Consider the following 27,680-nt stretch of genomic DNA (forward strand, 5'->3'; position numbering starts at 1 on the left):
AAATCAGCTCACTCTGGGAGGCCTGCAGGAGGGGCAGGTGCGAGCCAACCGTACAGCCAATCTCGTGGAAACAGAGCCAACGGAGCTCACGGGCGGGGAGCTGGGGAGGCAGCCACCTTCTCCCTCTTATTTCTACATGGAGTTTCGTGGTCTTTGTGCTTTTTTCTGTGTGTCTCCTCCACTTTGCTTCTCTGTTTGCACATTAGCAGGCACAAGGCTGAAAATGGCCTTCGCCACATGATGTTGAGTTGAAACACCCAACCCCATCTTGGAGTGGCTCTCAGTTCAGAGGCTTGAGTGACTCGCTGTGGGTCACTTGTCCATCCCTGCTCCTGTTGCTGAGGCCGGAGGGGGGACATGACCTTGGCTCTACCCCTCAGCAAAGGAAGGGTGTGTGTCCAGAGTAGAGAGGTTGGACTGGGCAGACCCCTCAAGATATGTCTGCAGCAGCAGCTACAAGCTTCTGTCTACGTGGGGTATTTACTTGCTTCAAGCTATCGCCTTAGGCTAAGGTCACAAGTGTGTGCTTAGGGTCAACGTGTGTGACAATTCATGGCTTAGTTCCAGGTTGCCTAGTGCTGACTCTAACAGGGGAAGCCTTGTCAGTGGCGGGCACTGTAGATGCCAAATCAGGGACACGAGAAGCCAAGAAGCAGAGTTGAGTGTCTGTCCCTGTCCCCTGTGGCAGAGACACTGGCAGTGGCAGGCAAGGCCGAGGGAAGGCCCCTCACAGGCAGGCTGCAGCGAGGATGAGCCCCAGGCACTGGGACTGCAGTCTCAGGTCCCTGAGCCTGCCACAAGCTCCCAGTGGGGCTGGCTCCAGGAGAGGGGCCGGGACAGGTGGCAAAGGAAATTCTCCGCAAGCCTGGGGAGAAAACTGGAGCTTGTATAAGAAAAAATTAATAAGATAAGGGTGGGAAAAGACTGTAGGTTGCATCCGAATGCCTGTTCCTTTAAACCTCGATCTACATTTATCATCATTTGGACATTGTATTATTTTACTACCCTGTGCTTAGCGGGCATAACAAATCGCTCTCTGCTGGGCAAAAGGACGATGATGGAAGAGCTCACCAATTCCCCATTTGAAGGATCATGCCTTAGGCAGAGTCCAAGTTCACAAGGACAAAGCCATAATAAAGAGAGTGTCTCTCTTTAGGCGAAGCTCTGCCCCAGACTGCAGGGGTAGAGGAGAAAGCTGCGAGAGGCCCCCACAGGGTAGAGACGCAGGCTTGAACCGCAGCCCCCAGCACCCACACCCTGCTGGTCTTCTCTGCTTCTGCCCAGCGCCTCAGGGTGAGAGAGAGGGAGAGGAAGCTTTCCTTCTTCCTCTACTGCTCAGTGCCTATCCGTGTCCTTCCAGGGTGTCGCGCCTCATCGTCTCACTGCGCACATGGGCCGCCAGGCACTCACACCATGAGGACCAGAGACCTGACTCTTTTCTGGAGCGTTTCCGTGGAGCCGAGCTCAAGGAGGTGTCCAGCCAAGAAAGCAATGCCCAGGCAAGCATGGGCAGCCAGGAGCCACCAGACAGAGGGAGAAGGTAAGGGATGGAAAAGGAGGGTGGGCCGGTGGCAGCCATGGTGGGGCGGAAAGCACCCGCTTTGTGGGGTCCTGCTTGGATGCCCCACAGGTGGCCCCAAGCCTGAGCCATTCCTTGGGGAACATCACATGCTCCAAAAGCCTCCACCAGCAGCCAAGAGGTCCTGCAGGAGAGGAAAGCCTTGAGTCAGAGCGCCCAGCCTCATTTGTCCACTGCCCTTGTCCTACACGGAGTTCCCCTTAGGGCCTCCTAGAAACAGTGATCTCAGAAACTCATCTGGGGATGCTGGTCAGCAATCTCTCTCCACCAAAGGACCTTTGTCCTTTGACCCTGTACACTATGACCCATCTTGCTTGAAAACAGGACCTTTTATACCATGAGCCTTGGGGGGTACCTAATGGTACCCACAAAAAAGGTCCACAGGTTGGTCAGAATTTTCAAGGGGCACCATCCATGTCCCACTGGGTAAAGAATCACTGGGTGAGGGGAGGGGGGACACCAGCTAGGGGTGGAGTGGGGGGATGGGGAGAGTGTTTGCTTTTTGGTGGGAGGAGCTGCAGAACCAGGGCCTCTGCACATCTCTTTGCACGCCCCGACCCCGACTGGGAGACAAGCCTGCACCGTGGGACTGGTGCCCTCAGCCCCAGACACACAGGGCTGCTGCCTCCCTCCCTTCCTGGCTTGCTCTTAACAAGTGTCCCCAGCAGGAGGTCTGCAGAGAGACCCTTGGACCACCAGGGGTAGAATCCATTGTCGCTGGGCAGCAGAGGGTCTCTTTAGGACCCAGAACCTGTTTTCTAGGGAGGATGGGGGCAGGGTTGAAAAGCTCTCTTTTGGCTGAATCCTCTAGATAATGCTGAGATTTACAAGATGGGAAAGTGGAAATAAGCATGATTGCTGCAAGACAGTCCTAGATAATTTTCTAGGGAAAATGCCATCTGTTGCGATGTCACTGCGGAGAGGATGGGCTCAGGCTGGGGCTTCTCAGTTGGGCACTTGGGGGCCCTCGGGGGTGACAGTGATGGAGCCACAGGGGAGACATGATAGAGCTTCCTGGAGCTTCCATTTTACTTCCATATGGGGGGGGTATTTTTATATCATAGATGATGTCAGGTATTGCAAAATGTTCAGGCATTTTTAAGATAAAATAGGAGAATTTAAGGACATTTCTTGCTATCGACTGCTTTAGGAGATGCAGGTTCAATCTTTTCTCCCGGGGAAAGGTGTGAGAGAGACTCTCTGGCTGAGATGCGAGGGCCACTGAGGAGGCATCCCCCAGGCCAAAGTTTTCACATGAACTTGGACTGCAAACTCTCGGGCTCCCCGGGCTGTGGGGAGGAGACCGGGTGCTAGCCAGGACAAGGCAGGGCAGCCCCGGATCCCAGAGCCGGCACCCCAGACCCAGACGGGGTGCCGTGAGCACAAGGCTTGCATGCTGCTTGCTGCTGAGACAGAAAGACAGGAGGGACGGCAGACAGGTAAGGAAGAAGAGAGGATGGAGAAGGAGGAAGAGGGGAGGAGGAGGAGGGCGGGAGGGAGGAAAAAGAGGTTTCTTAGCAAGCCAGACAGACTGATTCAATTTCTAATGGAAAAACAAAGACTTCCTTAGCTAAGTTGATCAAATTATCTTTCTACATCCTTGGAGATGAATGTTAGACTCTTTGTCCATTTCCCAATGTGACTAGAGGAGCAGAGAGTTGAGCTAGGACTGCATCAGGGCAGGCCCGACGCCGCCGCAGACGCCCAATCACTTGCCAGAAGGTTCGGGGTGGGCAGACGAGTGCGATGGTGCAGGATGGTAGCTGCTCAATCAGCAAGGCTTCCTGGTGGGGAGGGTTTTAAACTTTTGGAGGCAAAGTCCCAACTGCAAAGCAAAGTGTATGGAGAGACAGGTCTTAGTTACCGTGAGAGCTTGGCCTTGCAGGATTACAGGCACAGAGGTGTGGTGAACATGGGCCGCTGCAGGCCCTGGAGCTCAACTTTCCCTCCATCACAATCTCACAGGGGTTTCAGCTCCTTGGGGGTTTTCAGAAGAGCAGAGCCAATCCAGAAACAAGCAGCGACAGCCACGTCTTAGACAGGGAGAGGAAGGCTGGCAGACAAGCAGAAGTAGCCAAAATGGCATTTAGCTGCATGTGCAGCATCATAGAAGAGACACCCTGAGAGCCAGGCCAGGGTGTCACTAGCCACGGGCTCCAGTCCCCGTGGTCTTCAGTGACCATGGACAGGCAAGCCACCCTCCAGCTCTATGAGGCCAGCTGGCTTTCTTAATGAAACCAGCCACGTCAAACTTGTACTGACAGTTGAGCACTTGGAGATATACCTTTTCCTACAGGGCACCATGAAATACACAAGATTCAACTTTAAATAAATATCCAGTTTGTGCAAAACCAACCCTACCTTCCACCAGATTCTCACATAGATCATGGGTGGTGGGCCCTGAGGTTATAAGATTTTGCCGGAGGGCAGGTCAGATAGACTAAAAGCTGAGATGACTCTTCCCCCCGTCAATTTTTGGCCCTGCTGACTAGAAGAGGTCACCATGGTTGAACTTTCGAGGGAGGGCACCCTTGGAGAGCCTTTCCAGATGACGGTAGCAAGCTGCTGCGCGGGATGTGTCTATTCTGGTGCAGAAAGCGTGAGACCTCCTTCACCTGAGAGGCAGGGACACACCCCGAGGGCAGAGGCCATGTCAGGTCCATTTCTGTGCCCTGTGTAGTGCTTGGCACCCTGCCCTGCACAGGGCAGAACGGAATGAAATCGAACGGAATGTGAGGCCGGGCAGCTGGATGGGATTCAAATGGTTAATCCTCATTTACTCAGAAGCCTCATGTTCATCCTCTCTTCCCCCAAGGCTTTTGCCAGAGCTAACTAGTCACAAAAAAATTTTTGGCCTTGACAAAAACAAAACCCTGTGTTCTTCAAGCTGTGAGCAGAAGGGCCCGGGAGAAGGGGCTAGGGGTACCCAAATAATCACCTGGGGAGAGATGGTCCCACCTTGTGGAAGCTGAGCTCAGATCGCCATGCTGTTCTCTCTGCCTCCCTGCAGCGCCTGGCCCCTGGCCAAACACAATGCCAACGCCAGCAACAACTCGGAGGAGGAGTAAGTACCCGGCTCCCAGCAGAGCCTCGCCTCCCCGTGCCGGGGGCCACCCTCCTCCCCGTAGAAGCCCCAGCTTTGCCTCCCTCCTTAAGTGCTCCTGCTCCCCTCTCCCAAAACACCAGTAGGCCGTTCTAGAATCCTGCTCCCTCCGTTGGAAATCCATGCCTGTGGCCAGATGGGGGAGAAGGGACGAGGTCTGTGTGACTTCTTTGGGGAAGTCATTTTATCTCTTTGGCTCTCATTTTTCTCATCTATAAATAGAGGTTGGATCAGATAAACGCTTTAAATTTTAACATTGTACATCGCTACATATTTGAGGGTATAAAACTAAGTTCCTTTACAGAGCCAGGGACATGTTCCTTAATGATGGAACAGATTTTTTTCATTCTACAACCTAGAGCTTCCATGTGCCAGTGAAATGCCAATTCTTAAGGATGATTCAGGCCAATTTTGAGGGCATAAGCAGGGCAGTGGAAAGAGGAAATTTAAATATTTGTAGCGAGCAGCCTCTTGAAAGGATGATCTGTTGTAATTACTTTCTATCACCAGATGCTGAGCTGCAAGATTAGTTTGATGTGTGATTTTCGCAAGTGCCACCCAAGAGCCCAGGAGTGTGTGGCATGTGTGTGAGATTGCACATGTGCATTAACACACACGTGTCATGTGCACACAATTCTCCATTCTCACCACTTTATGGAATACTATGATTGGAGGTCTTAGTTGGAGGTTAGGGAAAAAGCATCAATATCAGTGAGAAATGCCAATTTCTTGACTTCTGATTGACAGAGAAATGTGGCAAGGGTTTTTCTTGTTATTTCTCTCTTTGTTCTTTGGGTAGAATTTTTTCTGTTTCTCTCCATGAAGGAATCATGTATTTTGTTTGCATAAAGTTGGACATCAAATCCAGAGACCCAAATGCCAACCAGCAATCAAGAAAAATGAAATGATGTCATCTACAAAAGAATAGCTATTGTGATATGTGCTTGATTTAAAGTCAGACCTGAGATTAAACACCTTTGAAAGCCTAGTATTGAGTCTCTCGGGCAGGGAAAGGCCCAGGGCACTGGGAACTGTGGACAGAAATCTTGTGGATCTCTAGGCTGGGTTGTCCAGTGGCTGGGGTGTTGGCAAGGACGGGGTTGGACAGTGTTGGCTGCACCAGCCTCTTAAGTCTTTTCATGTACATGGCTCTCTCTTCATGGATCCACACTGAAGCCAAGGACCGAGGTACAAAATTGGGAACTGTCCCAAAATGAGGACATCTGGGCACAGAAAAATAACTCTTTATTGATGACTTTCCTCCACTCTTTCACCATATATCTGGCATTTTCACTTAGCCCTATGGGTTCTGAACAATTTTTTCCTTCCCCATCAAACTGTTCCCAGCCAAAATCAGCATCATTTTGCAACTCTGTGCAAGTTCTTTTAGGGCAGTTCTGGGTGGACTCAGGGACACGACTGGATGGTGCTTACTAGGCCCTCACGGCCTGGTAGCCAGAGGACAGGCCACGGTCTATAATCCAGGGCCACAAATCCTGGGCAAGGCAAGCTGAGCTTGGTATAAACACGCAGGGCTGAGCACGCCCAATAAGCTTGTGGGCAGCGCCCTCTTCTGGTTGATTGACATTAATTCTCCAGTAGCAGAAAACAAGACTCCAGGGTTCACATCTCGATAGAGTCAAGAAGACAGCAGATAGGTAACCGTCCTTGCTCTTCTCATTTCATAATTTTAATAACCTTTTATTCTATTCCACTTTATTGAAATACTCATTGCTGAAAACTTGGAAGACAAGAAGAGCACCTGGGTGCCTACACATACAAAAAGTACACTTTATGTTAACAGAATTCCACTGCCAGTGATAACCCCTCTTAATGTGTTGGCAAATGTGCCTCCAACTTTTTTCTAGGCATACATATTGTGTACCTAGACAGATACAATTATATTTAATATATGTACTTGTTAAGAGCATTTGTACCCCAATTTAGTCCCCCAAGAGCTTTGTGACCTTGGGCAAGTTATCTGACTTGTGTCAGTTTCCTGGCTTATAAAACAAGGACTATAATAGTGTCTTATTTTCAAGGGGATGTGAAAACTAAATGTGTTAATATATATAAAGTGCTTTGAGCACTGCCTAGTACATAGTAGGTGCTCGATCAATATTAACTAGTGTGGTTGGCAGAATAGCTCCCCATAAAGATGTCTACCATACTAAGCCCTAGAACCTGTAAATAGGTTGTCGTGTATGGCAAGGGGGACTTTGCAGATGTGACTGAATGTAAGGTCCTTGAGATGGGGAGATGATCCTAGATTATCAGGGGGAGAAACAATATAATCCCATGAGTCCTTAAAAGCAGAAGAGGGAGGTGGGAGAGTGGGTCAGAGAGATGAGATGGAAGAAGAGGAGAGAGTCGCATTGGGAGAGGGACTCGATCCACAGTTGCTGGCTTTGCAGATGGAGGAAGAGGGGCATGAGCTCAGGAAGCAGCAGCCTCTAAAAGCTGGGAATCGCCTTTCATTTATGGCCAGCAAGAAAACAGCGACTTGGGTCCTACAGCTCCAAGGAACTGAATTCTGCCAACAGTCCAAATGAGCAGGAAGCAGACACTCCCCTAGAACCTCTAGAAAGGATCGTAGCCCCGCAGACACCTTGATTTTAGTCTGGTGAGACTTCTGACCTACAGATCTGCAAGATGATAAGCTTGTGTTGTTTTGAGCCACTAAGTTTGTAATGATTTGTTCTGGAAGCAATAGAAAACTAATACAGCTGTTACTATGAACTCCTGCAGTCTGCTTTTTAACTTAGCAAAATATTAAAAACAATTTTCCCATGTCACCAACTATTCTTTGACAACATCATTTTTAATTTTTATTTTTGTTTTGAGATTGGGTCTCACTATGTTTCCCAGGCTGGCCTCAAACTCCTGGGCTCAAGCGATCCTCCCACCTCAGCCTCGTGAGTAGCTGGGACTACAAGCACACTCCATGATGCCTGGCTCACAACTTGGTTTTAATTGACTTTGTAGAATTTCATTGTTGGTAATGAATCTCCTACTGTTACATGATTAGACTGCCTACGCTTTTGGACTATTATGAACAATGGTAGTGATTATCCTTCTATAAGCACACTTGTACATATCCTCGATTATTTCCTTAGGAAGTGCTAGGTAAAAGTGGACTGGTCTTTTTCAGTGAGCGTTTAATTAGCAGACATTCATTTCTCACCCCTGCCTTCCTCCAGACTGTGGAAGAGCAAAATCAGAGGGGCCCAAAGGTGGTTCCAAGGGCGCCCCTTCAGCAGGCAAGGCCTTAACCTTTCGCTTTAGTTTCCTCAACTGTTCCATGGGGCATTAATGCCTGCCTTGCAAACCTATTACAACTATTCATTAGATAACTTTATGAGAGTACCTAACCCTTACAAAACATGCAATAAAGAAGAAAAAGTAGAGTAGAGTCATGTGTCGAGGAGACACCTGCACCAGCAGGCCCGTCCTGCACACACAGGCAGAACTGCCTCACAGCCCAACACAGGCTGAATACACATCCGACCCGGCTGCGTCTGCAAGCTTCGGACAGGGCTGAGATTTGCCACAACATGTGTCACAAACCTGCCTGTTTGGATTTTGCTTCCCTTCTGCCGTCTGGCTTTCTCACGAAGGCCGGGGTTTTCATTTGGTCCGGAGACAGGTTTTGAGAGCAGCAGACAGACCACACCCCTTGCTTCAGAATCAGGGGCTTGGCATGTGACTTCCAAAACTCTGAGCGACTTTTCTACCCTCAGTGTGTGGATTTAGGTTTATTTCCCATGACCTCAAAATATCTCCAGTCTCAGGTTGTTTATGACCTCCCAGGAATTCATGAAAACAGGTCAGAAATTATAGAACTTTAACTGGACCACTAATATGCAACATATACTTCGATGGGGTAGTTTACCTCACACTTCGGGAGCAATAATAATAATAATGGTAATGAAATCAATAACCTCATTTCATCGCAGTGCCTTGGAAATATCCACTTCCTATGCTGTGTCCTCTCGCATGCCACTGCCACCTTCCCTTTCTACTGTGGTAATGTCCTTGGTATATGAAGTCTGCTGAATGTCACCCTGCATCAGCCAATGACAAGCAAATAAAGGAGGAGCAAGAGAAACAGGAAGATGAGAGAAAGGACCGTCTGAAACACTGAGAGATGCTGCCTCCAAAGAGCGAATCCAGTGGTCACAGCAGGCCAGCCCCATCCCTATGGGGTCCAGGACTGGGTGTCTTGGAGCAATGCTGTCAGTTAGCATCATCCTAGGGTGGGAAGGAGCTGGTCCCAGGCTGGAGACCAGGCTTCCTGAGACCCTGTGAGGTCCTGTTCTGCAGGCCAAGGCCCCTCCCAGCTCTGGGAACCCAAGGGGGCTTCCCATTAAAGAGGGTTGTTTGTCTGCAGTCTTAGGCGAGCAGCTGGGGGCTGTCCCTGTGAACCTGCTCATGTGCCCCCCGCAAGCATTTTGTTTGCCCACGCAAGTGGGCCACACAGTCAGGATAAGCCAAGGGCTTCTCTCTGGGGCACTAGGAGATACTATATTCACAAACCTGCATCCAACCTCAAAGGCGATGAGAATTGTTGGAGACATTCTAAAGCCCTGACAATGAGTCGTTGATCTTGCACTTGCTGAGTCCAGGCCAATGCAGGAGGGCACCGGGGTCTCCTCTGGGACACAGGAGCAGCTCTGCTGGCCTGGGCCAGCATGTAGGACATATGGAATGGTGGTGGGGGGACACATGGACCCCTAGAAAAGGAAGAGTCTTTGATACTGCCTGTAAACTCGAATCCGCAGAAAATCCTGAAAATAAAAGCTAAGCACTCTAAGCAATGTCTTTCATTCAGTGTTGGCCCACGTAACCTGGATTATTCCTAGGAACATGGTTTCTAATGGAGAGGCAGAATCCAAGTGTTGGAAATGAGCCTTTGAGACATCGCACAAATGCAGTGAGGGTGTGGAGAGGGTTCCTAAGGGAATACTCCAGAGCTCCCTAATTCAGTCCAGAGAGGAGCTGCCTCAGAACTGCCTGGGCGATGTTTAAATGCACATTTCCAGGCCCCAGCCCTGAAAGGGGTGTGGGTGTGCCCTGGGAATCGGCATGTTCACAGAGCTGCCCCAGACCTCAGCGGACCTCAGGGACATTGCCATGCTGCATTTTCACCCCCAGCATCCTGAAGGGCATGGATGTTGCCATGGCACGTGGGGATGTCATCACCATGATCCTGTATCCACTCTGGCTTTCTGGGGAGTTGAGCTGGGAAGGAAGGACCTCCAGAGTCAGCCCCACCTCCCAGCCTGTCCTCCCACACAGGGACACCCCGTGTGACCTCCTGAGGCTGAGAGGCACTTCCTGAGCTTCAGACTGAAGTGCCCTGGGATCTCTAAACTAACCCAGGTCTCTCAACCCCTCCAAAGCTGCAGTGCTTGTGTGTGTCGCATCTCCAGGAAGAAGAAGGACCCGGTCGTGGTGGACCCCTCCAGCAACATGTACTACCACTGGCTGACTGTCATCGCCCTGCCTGTATTCTACAATTGGTGTCTGCTCGTGTGCAGGTAGCGGGGAGGGAACAAGGGCACCGGGCCCAGGACACAGAGTTCTGATTCTCACTCAGGAGACCTGAGTTCTGGTCCCCTCATGGCCACCTTTAGCTCTTATGCCTCAGTTTCTCCATCCATAAAAATAAGAGGTTCTCAAAGAGGATCATCAGGGTGCTCTGGTGGGGAACTGAGCTTGACATGGACAGCAAGGGTTCTGGCATTTGGGGGCCTCCTTGAGCCAGTTACAGGAGGAGGCCGCAGAGGCAGGCTGCTCCTCTTCCAGTAAGCAGGAGGGGTGTTGAGGGCCTCTCCTAGGAGGCTGCTGTTGGTGGATGCAGGGGCGAGATGCTGCTCCTCTGAGGGGAAGCCGGGGGCTTGGGCTTTCCCCAGCAGGCCTACAGGGTGGAGATACCGCAGGGAGCAAGGTCTTCTGAGGGCAAACGAGGCCTCGGGGCGTCCCAGAGCTTGCTGCCGGGCAACGATGCAGGCGAGCTGCCGCTGCTCTGCGGGCAGGCAGGGGCTTTGGGCATTTCTGAGCAAGTCTGCAGGCTGTAAGCTGCGGAGCCGGGGCCGGGGGGTGGGGGGGCTGAGCTGCTACTCTCTCAGGGCCTTTCCTAAGCAGGCCTGCAGGACAGATGTGCAGAGGCAGGTCACCGCCATTCTGAGAGTCAGCAGCGCTTTGGGCTCTCCCGAGCCAGCACGCAAAATGATACAAGGGCGAGTCCTACCCTTCTGAGAGTAGACATGTGGGCTTCGGGGTGTTCCTGAGCAAGCCTGCCAGACAGAGCCACTGCTCCACTATGCGGTGAGTTATGGGGCGTTTCTGATCACTCTGCACGACAGGGACGCAGAGGAGACCTGATGCCGTCTGAGCATGAGCAGAGGCATCTCCTGCTCATCTGAGGGTTTGCAGGCCAGGTGGACAGGGTGAGAACTTGGGGCCTGTCTTAGCAAGCAGTCAGGATGGGGTGCCCAGGCAAGCTGCTGCTCCCTGAGGGGATCCTGGCCCTGGGGAGGCAGGGGGAGCCAGGCAGGGGACTCGGGTTGCTGAGCAGGCTGCAGGGTGGGCTGCAGGGTGAGGTGCAGGGCGGGCTGCAGGGCAAGCTGCTGCTCTCCTGAGGCTAGCAGGGGGGCCTGTCTGTGTGAGCATAAAGATCCAGAAGGTCGAACATAGTTACTGGCCTGTTCAATTGTTAATCTCTCAGAAGTTCTCCTATTTTTGTTGCCATTTGACCCTAGAAAGGGCAAGTCCTTAGCCCCTTACCTGACTTCTCCCGTGAGGCCTGGGAAACTGCACCTCCTGGGGTTCCGCTCACTGCTGAGAGGAACAGGGCTGCTCTCTGGGGTCAACCCCAGCTTTTCTTCCCTGTGACCATGGAACAGAAAAGCTTCCCAGAGCCTGGGCCTCCTGGTCGGACGCTGGGGTGATTGTGCCTGTGTGGTCACACCGGAGGTAGGGCCGCACCCAGAGGAAATGATCCCGTGTTTGCGGCACAGAGCCGGTGCCCACACACGGTGGCCCATGCTCCAGACACGCAGCACTCAACTGTCCGTCTCACGCTTGGCTTGTGTAGGGCCTGTTTCGATGAGCTTCAGTCCAAGTACCTGATGCTGTGGCTGGTCCTGGACTACTCCGCAGATGTCATCTATGGCTTGGATGTGCTGGTACGAGCCCGGACAGGTGAGTGTGCCCCAGGCCTGGGGACTTCTCTGGTCCATGCCACAGACCCTCAGAAGGGGGAACCATGGGGACCACGGGAGTGTCCAGGGAGATCCAAGGTAGGTTGGACATTACCTACCTTAGGCCATGAGAGGCCAGCAGGTCTGGGGACTTCCAGCCTTGAGGGTGGGTGATGCTGCCCCAAGCCCTCTACACCGAACCCTTGGGTAGGACCCTGAGCACAGGTCAGCACACCTGGACTCCGGGCTCTGTTCCTCCCATGAGCTGTGTGACCTCCAGCAAAGCAAGCTGTCTCTCTGGGCCCTGTTTGTACCACCTGTGAAATAAGAAGGCCAAACTGCCATTTCAAAGACCCCTCCAGCTCTGACTACCCAACATCTGAGGGAGTGGGCGGGAGAGCTTGGTCAGTCTTGGAGTTTCTCTTCTCAGACGTTCAGGGGATCCAGGACATGTTACTCTGAGGCTTTCAGGAGAGTTTTAATATGTGGGGAACTGAAATCTAAAACCAGGCCTAGGCAGGTATGACTTCCTTTAAATGGCCTGTGGTTGGGGGTGGGGTATGACACCCACAAGGCTCCAAGTTGTGTGCCCTTGGGGCACCTTTTCCTAATTTGCCCACAGACATCATCTAAGCTGGTGGAGGCCTCGCTTGTCTCTTCAAAGATTTTTGAACTTAAAACTGTGCATAGTTGTCAATGTAAACACCACCAGCTCACAGCAACCAGCCTTGGCATGGCCCCGTGTGCAAAGCATTTCAAGTACATCTTGCTTTCTCATTAGAACAGCTGCTTAAGACAGAAAGCACAGGCATGATTTTATCTCCATCTTGCTGATTTATAAACCTGGGCCAGAGAGGCCGAGTGACTTGCCCAAAATCCACGGTCACTACCCGGCCATGCCAGACTGGCACCCAACTGCTTCCACACTGGTGCCCAGCATCATAACTTAGACGACCTTGAATGCACAGCTTGAGGCTTGCATGGGTGACCCAGCCAGCCCTGGCAGTCTGCCCCTCTGCCACGGTCACGTTAGCCTGTGTAGACACCAGAGCTCCCTGAGTGGCCCATTCGGCCGACTGTCCCTTGTCTCAGCCAAAATTCAGTGGGCCAAGATGCCCTCACTCAGATGTCTACCCCACCCTTTCTTGTGCCTGGGTACTATGCTTGTCAACCCAAGATTCAGCAGGAAGCGGGGTGGGGGGGGAGACACAGAAACCAAGTGGCCAGTAATCATAGGTAGATACCCCACAGGAAAAACTCATCAGAATTGAGAGAAGACATCTTAAAGAAGCAACAAGGAGGCCCCAGGCACAAGGAGGGCTACTAAGGATCTAGGCACTCAATAAACTCACCTGTAACAAAAGAATGCTGTGAGGAATGGGCCTGGAGACCAGGTGTCCCTTGTATGTGACAGCAAATGGATTTTCAATAACAGAGGGGAACAGTCCTGCCCTCAGTCTAGCCTCAAAGTGTGGCCTGGACCAGCAGCAGCAGCCTCTGCTGGAACTTGTGAGAAGTTCCGAGACCAGCTCTGAGGGCGGCCTGGCAGGCACTCTGTTTCACAGAGCCCTCAGGAAATTCTGATGCTCACCAAAATTGAAAAAACATTCATTATATTATTCTCTCCACTGTTGTGCCTGTCTGAAAATGTAAACAAAATAAATAAAAAGCATGCAGGCCACAGCCTACTTGACTGATTTCGGCAGACATGACCCCCACCACTCCCAGTGTCCAGTCCTCTTCCAGACCAGTCTGAGTCTTTGGGGTGGATCCTAGACTTTGTATGTTCTAAAAGCCTCCCGGGTGATAGTAATGTGCGACCAAGGAGAACCGCGTTCCTGTGCAGTGTTGTGAAAAGGCAAGTCGTGCCCATTGGTGACTGGTGAAATGAATTTGGTAGGCCATGCTTTGCGTTTTTAAAATTTCTATTATTAACATTTTGAAACATATAGAAAAACAGAGAGAACAGTATTATGAGTCTCGTGTGCCCTTATCCAGCTTCAACAGCTAACAACATTTTGCCCATCTGGTTTCATTCGTCCCTCTACTATCCCCTTTCCTTGGCTGTAATGTTTTAAAGCAAATCCCAGGCAATAAGCACTTTAGCACATATCTCTAACTTTAAAGGACCCTTTTAGAGATATATATATATAATTTCCATTTATCTATTAAAATTTAATAATCATTTCTTGCTATCATCTAATACCCAATCCATATTCAAATTTACTCAATTGACCTAATAGATTAGAACATCATAGAACAGAAAATATCAGAGTGCATTTCCTGTAGTAAATGGTAAGTGTTGTCTTTGGTATTATTTCTGTAAGTATCACTACATATTGTGTAATCATGATGTAAAATATCTTTACGTGGACTGTTAACTGAAGAGATAACGAGGCTCATAATTTGGAAAGGAGAGCTTTATTTCTCCTAAAGGGTTGCAGCCTGTGGCAGCCATTCCAACAGACTGGAGAGCAGAGCCCCAGCCAGATACTGGGAACACATGCTTCGAGGCAGGGACAATGGGAAGAGGAATTTATACTGAGCAGGATGGCCAAATATACATATTTAACAAGCCATAGGAGTAGTCATGAATATTTATGAAAGGAGAAACATATACCTGTGCAATTGAGCTTTATGCCCTTTTATGGGGTCCATGTTCAGAAATGGGGCCCTCTTCTGCCAAAGAGGTAAAGCAAGTACACAAAAACCCTCTCTCCTTATGCTCTATAGACTGGCTAAACCCACTTTGTGGTTGGTGGTCTCTTATCAGGAAAGAATGCTGGTCTGGATCATGAGACTGGTTTCTGTTTAGCCCTTAGGAAAATAGCCTGATGGCCATTAGCAAGGGAGGGGGTATAGTGATGCATGTCTGACCTGTCCCATCATGGCTAGGAATTCAGTTTTAAGGTTATTCTGGGGTCCCCTTGGCTGAGAGGGGGTCAGTTCAGTCAGTGGGGAGCTTAGGGTTTTATGTTAGTTTGCAGGACCATGGTCAAAAAAAGTTAGCTTCTCTGGTGCCCAAGTGACCTCCATCTTCTTCTTTAGGTTTCCTTGAGCAAGGCTTAGTGGTCAGGGATGTTGAGAGGCTGTGGAAGCATTACACAATGACCTTGCACTTCAAGTTGGACGTGTTGTCCCTGATCCCCACAGACCTGGCTTACCTAAAGCTGGGCATGAACTACCCAGAACTGAGGTTCAACCGCCTGCTGAAGATTTCCCGGCTCTTCGAATTCTTTGACCGCACAGAGACAAGGACCAACTACCCCAATGTGTTCAGGATTGGGAACTTGGTCCTGTACATCCTCATCATCATCCACTGGAATGCTTGCATCTACTTTGCCATTTCCAAGTTTATTGGTTTTGGGACAGACTCCTGGGTCTACCCAAACATCTCAATCCCAGAGTATGGGCGCCTCTCCAGGAAGTATATTTACAGTCTCTATTGGTCCACCTTGACCCTGACCACCATCGGTGAGACCCCACCTCCTGTGAAAGATGAGGAGTATCTCTTTGTGGTGATAGACTTCTTGGTGGGCGTTCTGATTTTTGCCACCATTGTGGGCAATGTGGGCTCCATGATCTCGAACATGAATGCTTCACGGGCAGAGTTCCAGGCCAAGATTGACTCCATCAAGCAGTACATGCAGTTCCGCAAGGTGACCAAGGACTTGGAGACACGGGTTATCCGGTGGTTTGACTACCTGTGGGCCAACAGGAAGACGGTGGATGAGAAGGAGGTGCTCAAGAGCCTCCCAGACAAGCTGAAGGCCGAGATCGCCATCAATGTGCACCTGGACACTCTGAAGAAGGTTCGCATCTTCCAGGACTGCGAGGCGGGGCTGCTGGTGGAGCTGGTGCTGAAGCTGCGGCCCGCCGTGTTCAGCCCTGGGGATTACATCTGCAAGAAGGGGGACATTGGAAGGGAGATGTACATCATCAAGGAGGGCAAGCTGGCTGTGGTGGCTGATGATGGGATCACTCAGTTCGTGGTCCTCAGTGATGGCAGTTACTTTGGGGAAATCAGCATCTTAAACATCAAAGGGAGCAAGTCAGGGAACCGCAGGACGGCCAACATCAGGAGCATTGGCTACTCGGATCTCTTCTGCCTTTCGAAGGATGACCTGATGGAGGCCCTCACCGAGTACCCTGAAGCCAAGAAGGCCCTGGAGGAGAAGGGACGGCAGATCCTGATGAAGGACAACCTGATCGATGAGGAGGTGGCCAAGGCCGGGGCAGACCCCAAGGACATCGAGGAGAAGGTGGAGCACCTGGAGTCCTCCCTGGACACCCTGCAGACCAGGTTTGCACGACTCCTAGCTGAGTACAACGCCACCCAGATGAAGGTGAAGCAGCGACTGAGCCAACTGGAGAGCCAGGTGAAGAGCTGCGGGAGTGGCCTCCTGTCTGACGAGGAGGCTCCTGCAGAGGCAGCAAAAACAGAGGACAAACAGCAGTGAAAATGCGTCTGTCTCCTGCTTCACAGGGTCAGCTTCAGTATGATGCTCTGTGGCCACAGCTGGGTGGCATGGAAGTTGGCCAGGGTTAATTCCAGCTTTACTCAGCCTTTGAAAGCTGTGTGGCTGCAGGAGAGAGCCTTGGTTTCCTCACCTAGAAAGTGCCAGGTTATTGTGAGGTCCACAGGAAACACTACCACAGGCAGGGCCGTGTAAAGTACTATCACCAATCCAACGATAGGAAAGTGTGCACACAGGACTCTAGTTATTTTTTATGGACTCCACAAGGAGTTTTTAGGCTTTTTAATCTAATTTTCTTATAAACGGAAGAGTATTTCACCACCCTCCTCCTCCCCAACCCCACTCCGCCACCATCTGATAACAGATATAGAACAGAACGCTGAAGATACAAAGTAGTGACTCAGTTTCCACCTTGCACAAAGCAGTCGGGGGTCATATTTCTGAATCTGGTATCTCCTCGTGTGCCCTTTGGGACCCTAGAGACCCTGGCCTTTGGTAGTTCCGTGGCAAGTAGAAGTTCTGTGGGATAAAGGAAGACCGCTCCATTGGAGGTCACTTCAAGTCTGTAAAGCAAATCTAGACTCCCTGACATGCAGCCCCCGTGAAACCAGGATCTGTTTCATGGAAAAGAGCAGCCCAGTGAGGAGAAGAGACATCCCCTCCTTCTCATTTGCCAAAGAGATTCAAAGACAGCCTCTACCCTCGCCCTGGAGTCAGGGCCCTGGGGCAAACTATTCTAGCTCAAGGAGAGGAGCTGAGTCTTTTATGTTGAAGGAAGGAATGGTGTCCTAAGCCCAGAAAAGCTGACAATTAGGACTTTTAAAAGATGAGACCCTCAGGCTGTATCTTTGCAATCTGCCCCTTCACTGATGAAGAGAAAACCTCAAGCCCCCTTGGAACTACATCCTGAGGCAAAGCTTTTAGCTAGCCGAAAGCTTACAGATTGCAGAAACTAGTTTTCTTTTTAACTCAGTAAATAGAATTTCATTAACAGTTTATAAGAGATTATATTTTTGAGTTCTATGATTTTGAATTCTGACCTCATCCTTCACTTACACACGTGTTGCAAATCATCCAATAATGAGTCTTTCTTTTCTTTTCTTTCCTCCTTGCTCTCTTGCTCTCTTTCTCTCTCTTTCCTTCTCTCCCTCCTCTTCTTCCTCCTTCTCTTCTTCTTCCACTGCCTCTGCCTCCTCCTCCTTCTTCTTATTCCCCTTGTCATCAGACAAAATGCCCCACTTTTCTTTGACAACTTGAGGTCTCTGTGGTCTGATGTTATAATTCATATGTTCCACAGTTGGGCTTACTGTAGTTCATGCAAAAGGTGCTGCATTTCCAAGTATGTATTTTAGATTTATGTGGGTCTCTTCTTGTTTTTATTGTGGGTCACTTGACCATTTTAACTTTTTTTTATGGTCTATTAAAGGTCATATATCCAAGCTTATACGATCAGCAAAATGCAATTAGCAATTATTCTCAAAATGTATTTATTTTAAAAGCCTTAACTATTAGTCATGACTGCATTCATATTTGCACAGGAAAAATAAAGACGTGGATTAAAAAATATTAATGACTCTTGCTTCGGCTCTTGCTGTAAGGGAAGATTCAGCCCCAGAGTATGTTTTTAGGGCAATGGCTTCCCTAGAAGGAAGGAATGCTGAGGAACAGGGAACGGCATACTCTCCACAGGAGGGCAGATGCACAACCAGAAGCTGGTAAGACAGTGCACATATGCATATCCAGAGACAGGTACAAATGTTTACTGAAGCATTGTTTTTAATAGCCAAAATAACCCCCTAAATATCAGAATATAAGCATTAAATACAAATGAGTAAAAATATAAAACATGCTAGGTATTACACCAGAGAGAATTTAATAGAGGGACTTTATTATGTGGATGCTGGAGGCTGAAAGAGCAGAAAAGGAATATTGAGTTTATTCAGAGACAGTAACTGTAGGAAATAGCTATTACGCCTAGGGCTGGGGGAACACAGGGGAAGAGGTGCTCAGAGAAGAGGCCCCCAAAGCTAAAACTCAGACCTTTAGAGGCGGGGGTGCTACTGGCTGTTACTGATAATTCAGGAACTCAGAAAAATTTTGCAAATGTAGGAATTTGGGCAATATCTGGGGAAGGGCATTGCACAGTGAGACTGGTCCTGGGAGTCCCTAAAGGAGGCTGGAATCAACTGCTACTACCAGGATAAACTGCCACTGCCGCTGCTGCTGTTGCTAGGGCTACGTGAGCAGAACAACAGGCACACTAGAAGAAGGAAGTCCCTTCTCCCCTCCCTCTGCCTTCTAGTTTTCCTCAGTTACCTCCTAGTAGAGATTTTTAGAAAAGCAAAGACAGTGAGAAAGACTTTGGACTTGACCAACAGAATGTCTTCAACAGACATGAGGCCCTACCTTAGAGGTATCTGGAATAGGTAATAAAGACCATGTAACCTAAATAAATGACCCTCTCTCCAGTGATTGTTGCCTGACAGTCCACCATCAAAGCTTCTTTCCTCTGTCCTGAAGCTTTTTCCTTTTGAGAATGCAAAACTCTCTGGGAAAAAAAAACATGATGGAAAGAAGGGAAATTATCACTTACTAACTGTCTCCTGTGTGCCAGGCACTGCTCTTCATGTAAAAGCTTAAATTTCCTCAGTTAATCGTCACCCCTATTGAGGAAACCTTTTAACTTTCCTGAGGTGTCAATTCTTTTGATATAATTAACAACATTTATTAATTGATTTTTTAATGTACATCTACTCTATAAGAAGCAAAGAGTTTATGCATTGCTTTCCTAAAGATACATTTATTAGAATGGCTAACTCCAAGAAACTGACAATACCAAATGCTGTCAAGGATGCAAAGCAACAAGAACTCTCACTCGTTGCTGGTGGGTATGCAAAATGATACAGCCACTGTGGAACACAATCGGTAGTTTATATAAAGTTAGACATACACTGTAGCATATGATCCAGCAGTCATGCTCCTAGGTATTTAGGTAACTAAAAACATATATTCACACAAAAACATGTATACAAATGTTTATAGAAGCTTTATTCATAATCACCAAAAACCTGGAAGCAACCACGATACCATTCAATAGGTGAATGAATAGAAAAAGAACTGAGCACAGTGATGCACAACTGCAGTCCCAGCTACTCAGGAGGCTGAAACAGGAGGATCACCGGAGCCTAGGAGTTTCAGGCCAGCCCGGGCAACATAGACCTTGTCTCTCAAAAAAACAAAACAAAAAAAAGGAATGAAAGAAAGAAAGAAAAGAAAAAAGTAAACAGTGCTATATCCATACAATGAAATGCTATTCCTCAATGAAAATGAATGAGCTACTGAGTCATGCAAAATGATTCCATTCCTATGACATTCTAGAAAATGCAAAACTATAATGGTGGAAAAGAGCTCAGTGGTTGACAGGGGTTGGGGCAGGCTGGAGTAGTTGATCACAAAGGAGACACAGAAGGGAATTTTTAATGTGATGGTACTGTTGTATATGGTACTAGGGTGGTAGGTGACTCTATGCATTGTCCCCACTCATGGAACTGTACATCACAAAGAGTAAAATTGAATGTATAAAATTTTAAAATATGAACCAGGATGTAGGGCAATCCTAGGAAGGAAAGAAGATTATGGCAAATGAATCTAACTGTATTACAAATATAAGATAAAACCTTACTGAAGGATGTAGGGTAAAATGATGGCCTAAGTAACATCAAAAAATAGTGCTTTGATTGGAAAATAAGGCTAAATACAAAAAGACGTGATATGAATACTGTAATTATAAATTTGTTTTACATGGGAGTATGGGTTAATACTTCTGAAATTGTATTATACTATGGACAAATGCATGAATGAGTGAATGAACAAATAAATAAATAAATGGCGAGATCCATGGACAACATCTGACATCCCTGTGAATAACAAAACACCCACATCACCAACAGGTACTCACTGTTTGCTATGAACCTAAAACCATGGAGAACCCATCTCAGAACATCAGCTGGAACCAAGAGGGGTTCTACGGGGATGAATTTGTGGGTGAGAGCAAGATGACAATGATGCAACAAGACTGATGTGCTAGGACACTTTGGATGCTAGAGACACTGGACGTTAACAGAATAAAGCTTCCTTCTTCTTTTTAGAAATGTCTATTAGATTCTTTGTCCATTTTTTAATTAGGTTGTTTGTTTGCCTACTATTGAGTTGTTTGAGTTCCTTCTACATTTTGAATATTAACCCTTTATCAGATATATGGTTTGCAAATATTTTATCTCATTCTGTAGGTTGTCTTTTTTCACTCTGTCGATTGCTTCCTTGGCTATGCAGAAAATTTTTAGTTCAACATAATTCCATTTGTCTATTTTTACTTTTTTTGCTTGTGCTTTTGGGTTTTCATCCAAAAAATCATTTCCCAGACCAACATTATGGAGCTTTTCCCCTATCTTTTCTTCTAGTATGAAAGAAGCTTCCTTCTAAGACAATTCCTCTCACTGAGAAGACTATGTGGGAGTAAAATTCAAAATGAACACAGAGACAGTAGTGACAAAGGAAAGAGAAAGTTTACATAAAAGAGGGTAGAGAAGCAGACGAGGTAGCACTAGTCCATTCATATATATGGACTGACAGCACTAGTCCGTATATATTTTTTATCACTTTGAGAAAACTGCAGAAGGGAAAGTTAGAGAACTTTGAAGTTGGGAAAAAATAAGTCATTTTCCATCTCTTCTTTCTAAAGTATAAGCATATCCAATTCACTTAAAATATGAATGACAGAAAAGATTCACAGTCAAATTCCATGCAAACTCATTATTAAAAAGAGAGAGAGAATAAGGTGGAATATAATGTCTCTACAGATTATTAAATCCACCAGAAAGACATGCTCACGTAACAAATGTAAACTGATCTATCGTTTAAAAACTAGCCAAAAGAAATTAAGAGAATGATAGATGCTATAAAAAAAAAAAGCATTGATCAGAATCAAGAATGAGGTGACCAAGGAAAAGGAATATTTGAAAAGAGATGTAACCAAACCCAGGAAAGTACTAGAAATAAAAAAACAAAAATCATTTCAAAATAAGACTGGATTAGAAGGACTACAAAAGCAAATAAACATAATAGATAATGTTTTAAGAAAACAAAAGATGAAGAGGAGGAATGCTTTAAAAATCAAAAGGATATTCCAAGCATATGACATTCTGGCAAAGACAAAACTATGGAGACGGTAAGGAGATCAGCGGTTGCCAGGGTTTAGGGGGAGGGAAGGATGAACAGGTGGAGCATAGAGAATTTTTAGGGTACTAAAAATACTCTGTATGATATTATCATGGTGTGTACATGTCATTACACATTTGTCAAAACCCATAGAATATACAACACCAAGCCATGAGCCCTAATGTAAACTACAGATTTCGGGTGATAATGTGTCAATGTATGTTCATTGATTGTAACAAATGTCCCACTCTGGTGGGAGATGTTGATAGTGGGGGAGGAATGGAGGGAATAGCAGATACACGGGAACTCTTTGTACTTTCCATTCAATTTTGCTGTGAACCTAAAACTCCTCTAAAAAATAAAGTCTATTTCTTTAAAATCAAAAAGAAATGAAGAAGAAAATTTGAGAGAAAAATGATAGATATAGAGAATAGATGACAAAGATCTAACATGTTAATAAGAATCCCCAAACAAGTAAACCAAAGCACAGGAATAAGAGCAGACAGTAACACTTATGATTTAAGAAAAGTGTCTTGAATACAAGTCAGCTTGAACTGTATATTGAAAAAATATTCTGCATTCTGGGAAAATTGACCCAGAAAGCTGGCACTGAGACATATTATAGTAAAACTTACAGACTTCAAAGGAAAATAAAAAACATTTTAGACATTCAAGCAAGAAGACCAAGTCACTTATAAGGTGGAAAAATCATATTGCCTACAGACTGGTATAAAATAGCACTTTATGCTTGAAGACAATGAAGTGACACATTTAATATATTCAAAGAGAAAATATAAGCCACAGGTTTTATATCCAACCAAACTGACCTTGAGGCATAAACGCTGTAGATAAACAGTTACAAACATGCAAAAACTCAGGAATATTGTTTTCATGGGCCCTTCCTAACTAATCTACAAGAGAACAACCTCAGAAGACCAAAAGAGTGGGAAAATACTGACATAAGGCAGTTACTCTGCCTGTTGAAAGCTCAAAACAATAACTCAGTAGCCATAAGTACCCACAGTACAACCACAGAACAAGATCAATCTGGTTCAATCTTGTCAGTAACAAAATGTAAAAAAAGAGAAGTTTTTTAGTAACAGTAGACCCCATGTTGCAAGTCACATAACCTGAGCACACCCAGATGAACCAAGTGTGCCCAATTCTTGACCGTAGAGCTGGCCAGAACAAAAAAAGGCAACCACAGGTGAACCTAAGTACTTGGGATCAAGGAACAGGGACTTAATACAGAAGCAAGGGGTGCCTGTTTTGTTGCAGTAGAGACTTAAGAGCCAAGGACCTGCCACTGCCTCTTTATGTGACCCAATCAGATCACGCCTCCTTGCATTTTCCTATCTCTCTCATGGTTACCCTCTGCCGAGCTTGAGCTCGAGGAGACAGATTTGAGCGTAGCCTCTTGTTTCTTTACCAGTAAACTTGCAATAAAGCCTTTTCTGTTATCAAAAGCCGGTGCCATAGTATTGGCTTCTACCCCCTTCCAGAAGTGAGCCCATTGCTCGGTAACAATAGCACCCAGATCGTGGTCTCCAAATACAATTTCACATTTTAAAGAACCAAGATGAGCCTGGAACATTTTGTTTTGCCAGAAAGCAAAGGAGCTCTCAAAGACTACTGAGGTTCTGTCAGTAGAACATAAGATCAGATTTGAATACACTTCCACTGGACAAAGGTGGGAGAATTTGAACATCACAAGGAAAAATAACTGCAACTGCATGAACTAAAGCAAATATGTTTTTTAAATCTATGAATTGGTAATAATCCTTAAAAATAACTCATTGATTACCATTGCAACTTATTCTGAAAATGGTCAAAGGGAAAGAATCAGGCATTTATGCTGACTTTCCTATAGAAACTATATTTCAGAGTAACACAAAGAGTTGAGGAAGAAAAGTTCTTCTTTATGGAAGAATTCCAACTAAAAAGTATCCCGTCATAGAATATTGGATCCAGGCGATGAGATAAAATGGATGTCACAACTATTAGTTGCAAAGCTGATGGGAACTCTGTAACAGAAGGATGAGGCTGACAAACCTGAACTCAGTGATCATTCTCAACATCACTAAGGAAGGGGCAATCAGGTGTACGTAATAAGAAGTACATGTCACCAGCTATGAAATATTTTCACCAAAAGTGAAAGAAAAAAGAAAGAAAGAATGAATGAATGAATGAAAAAAGGAGAGGGGGGAGGAGGGGGGGAAGAAAGGAAGAAAGAAGCAAACAAATTAAGCCTCTAAATCTAAGGACCAATTTATGAAGTATGGAAGAATGAGGAAAACACACCACAAGGAAGTGATTGGCCAAATCCACAATATGGGTCATTCTACAGGAAAAATGGCCTTCAACAAATAAAGAGCATAAAATAAAAAAGAGGGGAGAATGGTTAAAGATTAAAAGACTTAAGAGTAAAAACAAGCAAACAAAAACCCACACTGTTTAACTCAAGTCACAGGAGCTACCAAAATTGTTTATTGAATAGAGTTTTCAGGAGAATGCCAGATCCAAGCTACAGCTGATTTGGATTTGGAATAAATAGATCACTCCAGAAAAAAATTTCCTTCTTGTGTAACTATCCTGAGAAGAGCCACATGGTATCGACTGCAGAGTGAAGGGGGGAGAGGAGGGGAGTGTTTTCAGATGCTATTTGCTCTCCCACAGGGGTAGTCATGCCACTTACTAGTCTTACTTGTTTTTAAGCCCTAGAGCCGACCTTTTCTCTGATATAGTGTGACTCTTCACCTTGAATGACAATAGCCAATCTCATAAAAAACAGACAGTGTTAGTCTGCTGGCTGAATTTTATAGAAAATAAACTTTTAGCTTATGTAATATGAGGACGGCATTTTGATCCATAGAGTTCGAAAGCAATTTTAGAAAATACACCTGAAACCAACTACTCAGGATGAGGCTGCTTTACCAGCAGCATTAGGATCACCTGTGATGATGTTAGAAAAATGCAGAATCTTGGGGCACCCCAGGTTACTTAGTCAGAATCTGCATTTTGACAAGACCCCAGGAGATTCATATTTTCCTTTAAAGTTTAAGAAGCACTGGTCTGGAGTACACAAAACTCTATCTGCAAGTATGTTGTCCGAATCTTTCCAGCTTGCACCTAGATCACTCCTTTGCTGAACTAAAAAAAAAAAAAAAAAAAAAAAAAAAAATGTTCGAATAGTTAAAATGTAACAGGATAGCAACATTATTGTTAGCCATTCCAGTGCAGAAATGGCGCCTGGGAATATGTACCACTGCTCTGGCTCACCCAGCACTGCGGCTCAAGGGCACAGGCTCAGTGGTCACGTCATGATGTGAATTTGTCCTAACATGCTTGTACGTGTGTTGGGACATGGAAGATGATTACACTAAAATCACCTTACTCTGTAGTTTGAAGTATAATTTCTCACCTGTGATGTACAGTTAGAAGCAACTCTGTAGAAAATTCTTCCAGCCATCAGACATGTAAAATTGTAAGCAGTTCTCATCAATACCTAGTCAGATGGCATATATGTCAGAAATATACTTGATAATGCAAGTACAATTTTAAGTACCTCATAGTGTTTTTCCTTTTTTAATGAGAATCACGTGAAATTAGTCAGAATTCCTGTTTCGAAGCTTGCAAACCCGCAGCAGGTCTACAGTGAGTACAGGAGGGGGCGGAGCAAGATGGCCAAACAGAAACCTCCAGCCAGCGTCCCTCAGCCTGAACACCAAATTCAACAACAATCCACACAAGCAAGCACCTTCAGAAGAACCAAAAGTCAGGTGAGTGATCATATTACCTGGTTTTAACATTTTATCAAGGAAAGAGGCACTAAAGTGGGCAGAAAAGACAATCTTGCATCGCCTATACGATCCTTTCCCCAGCCCCTGGCAGTGCCACACCAGTGAGCAGAGTGGAGAGAGAACTGGGTGCCCAGAGGAAGGAGAGTGAAGTGATTGTGGGGCTCTGCATTGAAACTCAGGGCCGCCCTGGCACAGGGAACACAGCACCGGGCAGAATTCTGCCGGTGCCCATGGAGGGAGCATTTTGACCAGCCTAGCCGGAGGCAAATCCTTCACCCCTAATCCAAGTTCCACTTAGCCCCACCACCAGCTGACAAAAAGCAGCCTGGGGCCTGGACTAAATTTATCAGGCAGCTGGGCCACAAAGGCTGCAGTCCTTGGGCAACTCCTGCAGCTGTGCTGGCCCAGAGCCAGTGGACTTGGGGTGCATGTGACCCAGTGAGACACCAGCAGTCACGGCCAACTCTGTGTCACACGTCCCCAGACTCCACGCAGTGCAGCTCAGGGAGAGTCTACTTCCACTCGGGGAAAGGAAAGGGAAGAGTTCAGAGGACTTTGTTTTGCAACTTGGGTACCAGCTCAGCCACAGTAAAATAAAGCACCAAGAAGACTCCTGAAGCCCCTCAATCCAGGCCTTAGTTCCTGGATGGCATTTCTGGACCCACCCTGGGCCAGAAGGAAACATGCCTTCCAGAAAGGAAGGACCCAGTCCTGGCAGGATTCACCACATGCTGACAAAAGACTCCTTGGGCATTAAAAAAACATCAGAGGTAGCCAGGCAACACTCACCACAGGCTTTGGGTGAGACCAGACTGGCTTCAGGTGTGACCTGGCACTGGTGGCCACAAGGGAAGGCCCGTGTCCCTCCTGCCCCAAATGCAGCAGCCCAGCACAGAGAATGAGGGAAGAGAGAGACTTTGCCTGGTAATCCAGGGAATTCTCTCGTATCTTACCCAAGTCCACCAAAGTGGCACCACCAGGAGTCTGCAAGAGTCACAGCATTACTGGGCTTGGGGCACCCCGAGTGCTGATATAGCTGCAGTGACCAGAGACTTAGATCATAACACTCAATCCCTTTTAATATCTGGACAGCATTGTCAAGAAGGATGGGTTCAAACAAGCCTAGACTGCTAAAATTAAAATAAATACCTAACTCTTCAATGCCCAGACATTGATGAACATCCACCAGCATCAAGAACATCCAGGAAGACATGACCTCACCAAACGAACCTCACCAAATAAGGTACCAGTGACCAATCCTGGGGTAATGGAAATATGTGACCTTTCAAACAGATGATTCAAAATAGCTGGCAATGAAGCTCAATGAACTTCAAGACAACACAGAGAAGGAATTCAGAAGCCTAGCAGAGAATTTAACAGAGATTAAAATAATTTTTAAAAATCAACCAGAAATTCTGGAGCTGAAAATTCAATTGACAAACTAAGAAATGCATCAGGTCTCTCAATAGCACAATTGACCAAGCAGAAGAAAGGATTAGTGAGCTTAAAGACAGACTATTTGAAAATACACAGTCCAAAGAGAAAAAAGGAAAAAGAAGAATGAAGGGCCAGGTGCAGGCGTTCATGCCTGTAATCCTGGCACTCTGGGAGGCTGAGGCAGGAGGATGGCTTGAGATCAGGAGTTCGAGACCAGCCTGAGCAAGAGCAAGACCCCATCTCTACTAAAAAAATACAAAGAAATTAGCAGGACAACTAAAAATATATATACAGAAAATTAGCCCGCACGGTGGCGCATGCCTGTAGTCCCAGCTACTCGGGAGGCTGAGGCAGGAGGATTGCTTGAGCCCAGGAGTTTGAGGTTACTGTGAGCTAGGCTGACACCACAGCACTCTAGCCTGGGCAACAGAGTGAGACTCTGTCTCATAAATAAATAGATAGATAGATAGTGAGTACAGCTATGCTAGTTCATAGAGGAAAGAAACTTGATGAAGGTTTCCCCAAAGTTAACAGCAATCCTAAAAATATACATAAATTTACCAATAACAAGTTGTGAAGCTAACAGAAACCTTTCTAAAATATCAATAATAAAAAACCACAATTTTGGATCAACCATTCTTGAGGAAACTCAAAATTCCTTTTCTATTCTTTCTGTTCAGAAGTATATGGATTGTTGCTATATAAAGAAGTAATCAGAGTAGACGGCCAAAAACTGTAGCAAACATGTTGTATCAGCCAATTGACTAATAATATAGTAAGAAAATTCTAATAAAGTATTTCTGGATTTTGTGATGTTTGTGGCATTTTAAATTTGTAATACATTGTAATTTTTCTCATTCA

The 27,680-nt window shown here is 46.6% G+C and overlaps 1 protein-coding gene across 2 annotated transcripts in view; it reads left to right on the plus strand.

Moving 5' to 3' along the window:
* The window catches only part of CNGA3 (cyclic nucleotide gated channel subunit alpha 3), a 35,268-nt gene extending 18,846 nt beyond the window's left edge, over positions 1–16,422 (plus strand). Inside the window, exons 4-9 of one of the 2 annotated variants that reach the window (XM_045550177.1) lie at positions 1,361–1,540; positions 4,590–4,643; positions 8,077–8,089; positions 10,119–10,222; positions 11,782–11,888; positions 14,936–16,422. In XM_045550177.1, coding sequence (XP_045406133.1) covers positions 1,361–1,540; positions 4,590–4,643; positions 8,077–8,089; positions 10,119–10,222; positions 11,782–11,888; positions 14,936–16,347 — 1,870 coding nt within the window. In that variant the 3' untranslated portion in view covers positions 16,348–16,422. Of the gene's footprint in view, positions 1–1,360; positions 1,541–3,079; positions 3,089–4,589; positions 4,644–8,076; positions 8,090–10,114; positions 10,223–11,781; positions 11,889–14,935 lie in introns of both variants that reach the window. The other variant, XM_045550178.1, reaches the window with a different exon arrangement.
* Positions 16,423–27,680: the final 11,258 nt, after the last annotated feature.

The sequence above is a fragment of the Lemur catta genome, chromosome 4 (genome assembly GCF_020740605.2).
Source record: "Lemur catta isolate mLemCat1 chromosome 4, mLemCat1.pri, whole genome shotgun sequence".
Taxonomy (NCBI): domain Eukaryota; kingdom Metazoa; phylum Chordata; class Mammalia; order Primates; family Lemuridae; genus Lemur; species Lemur catta.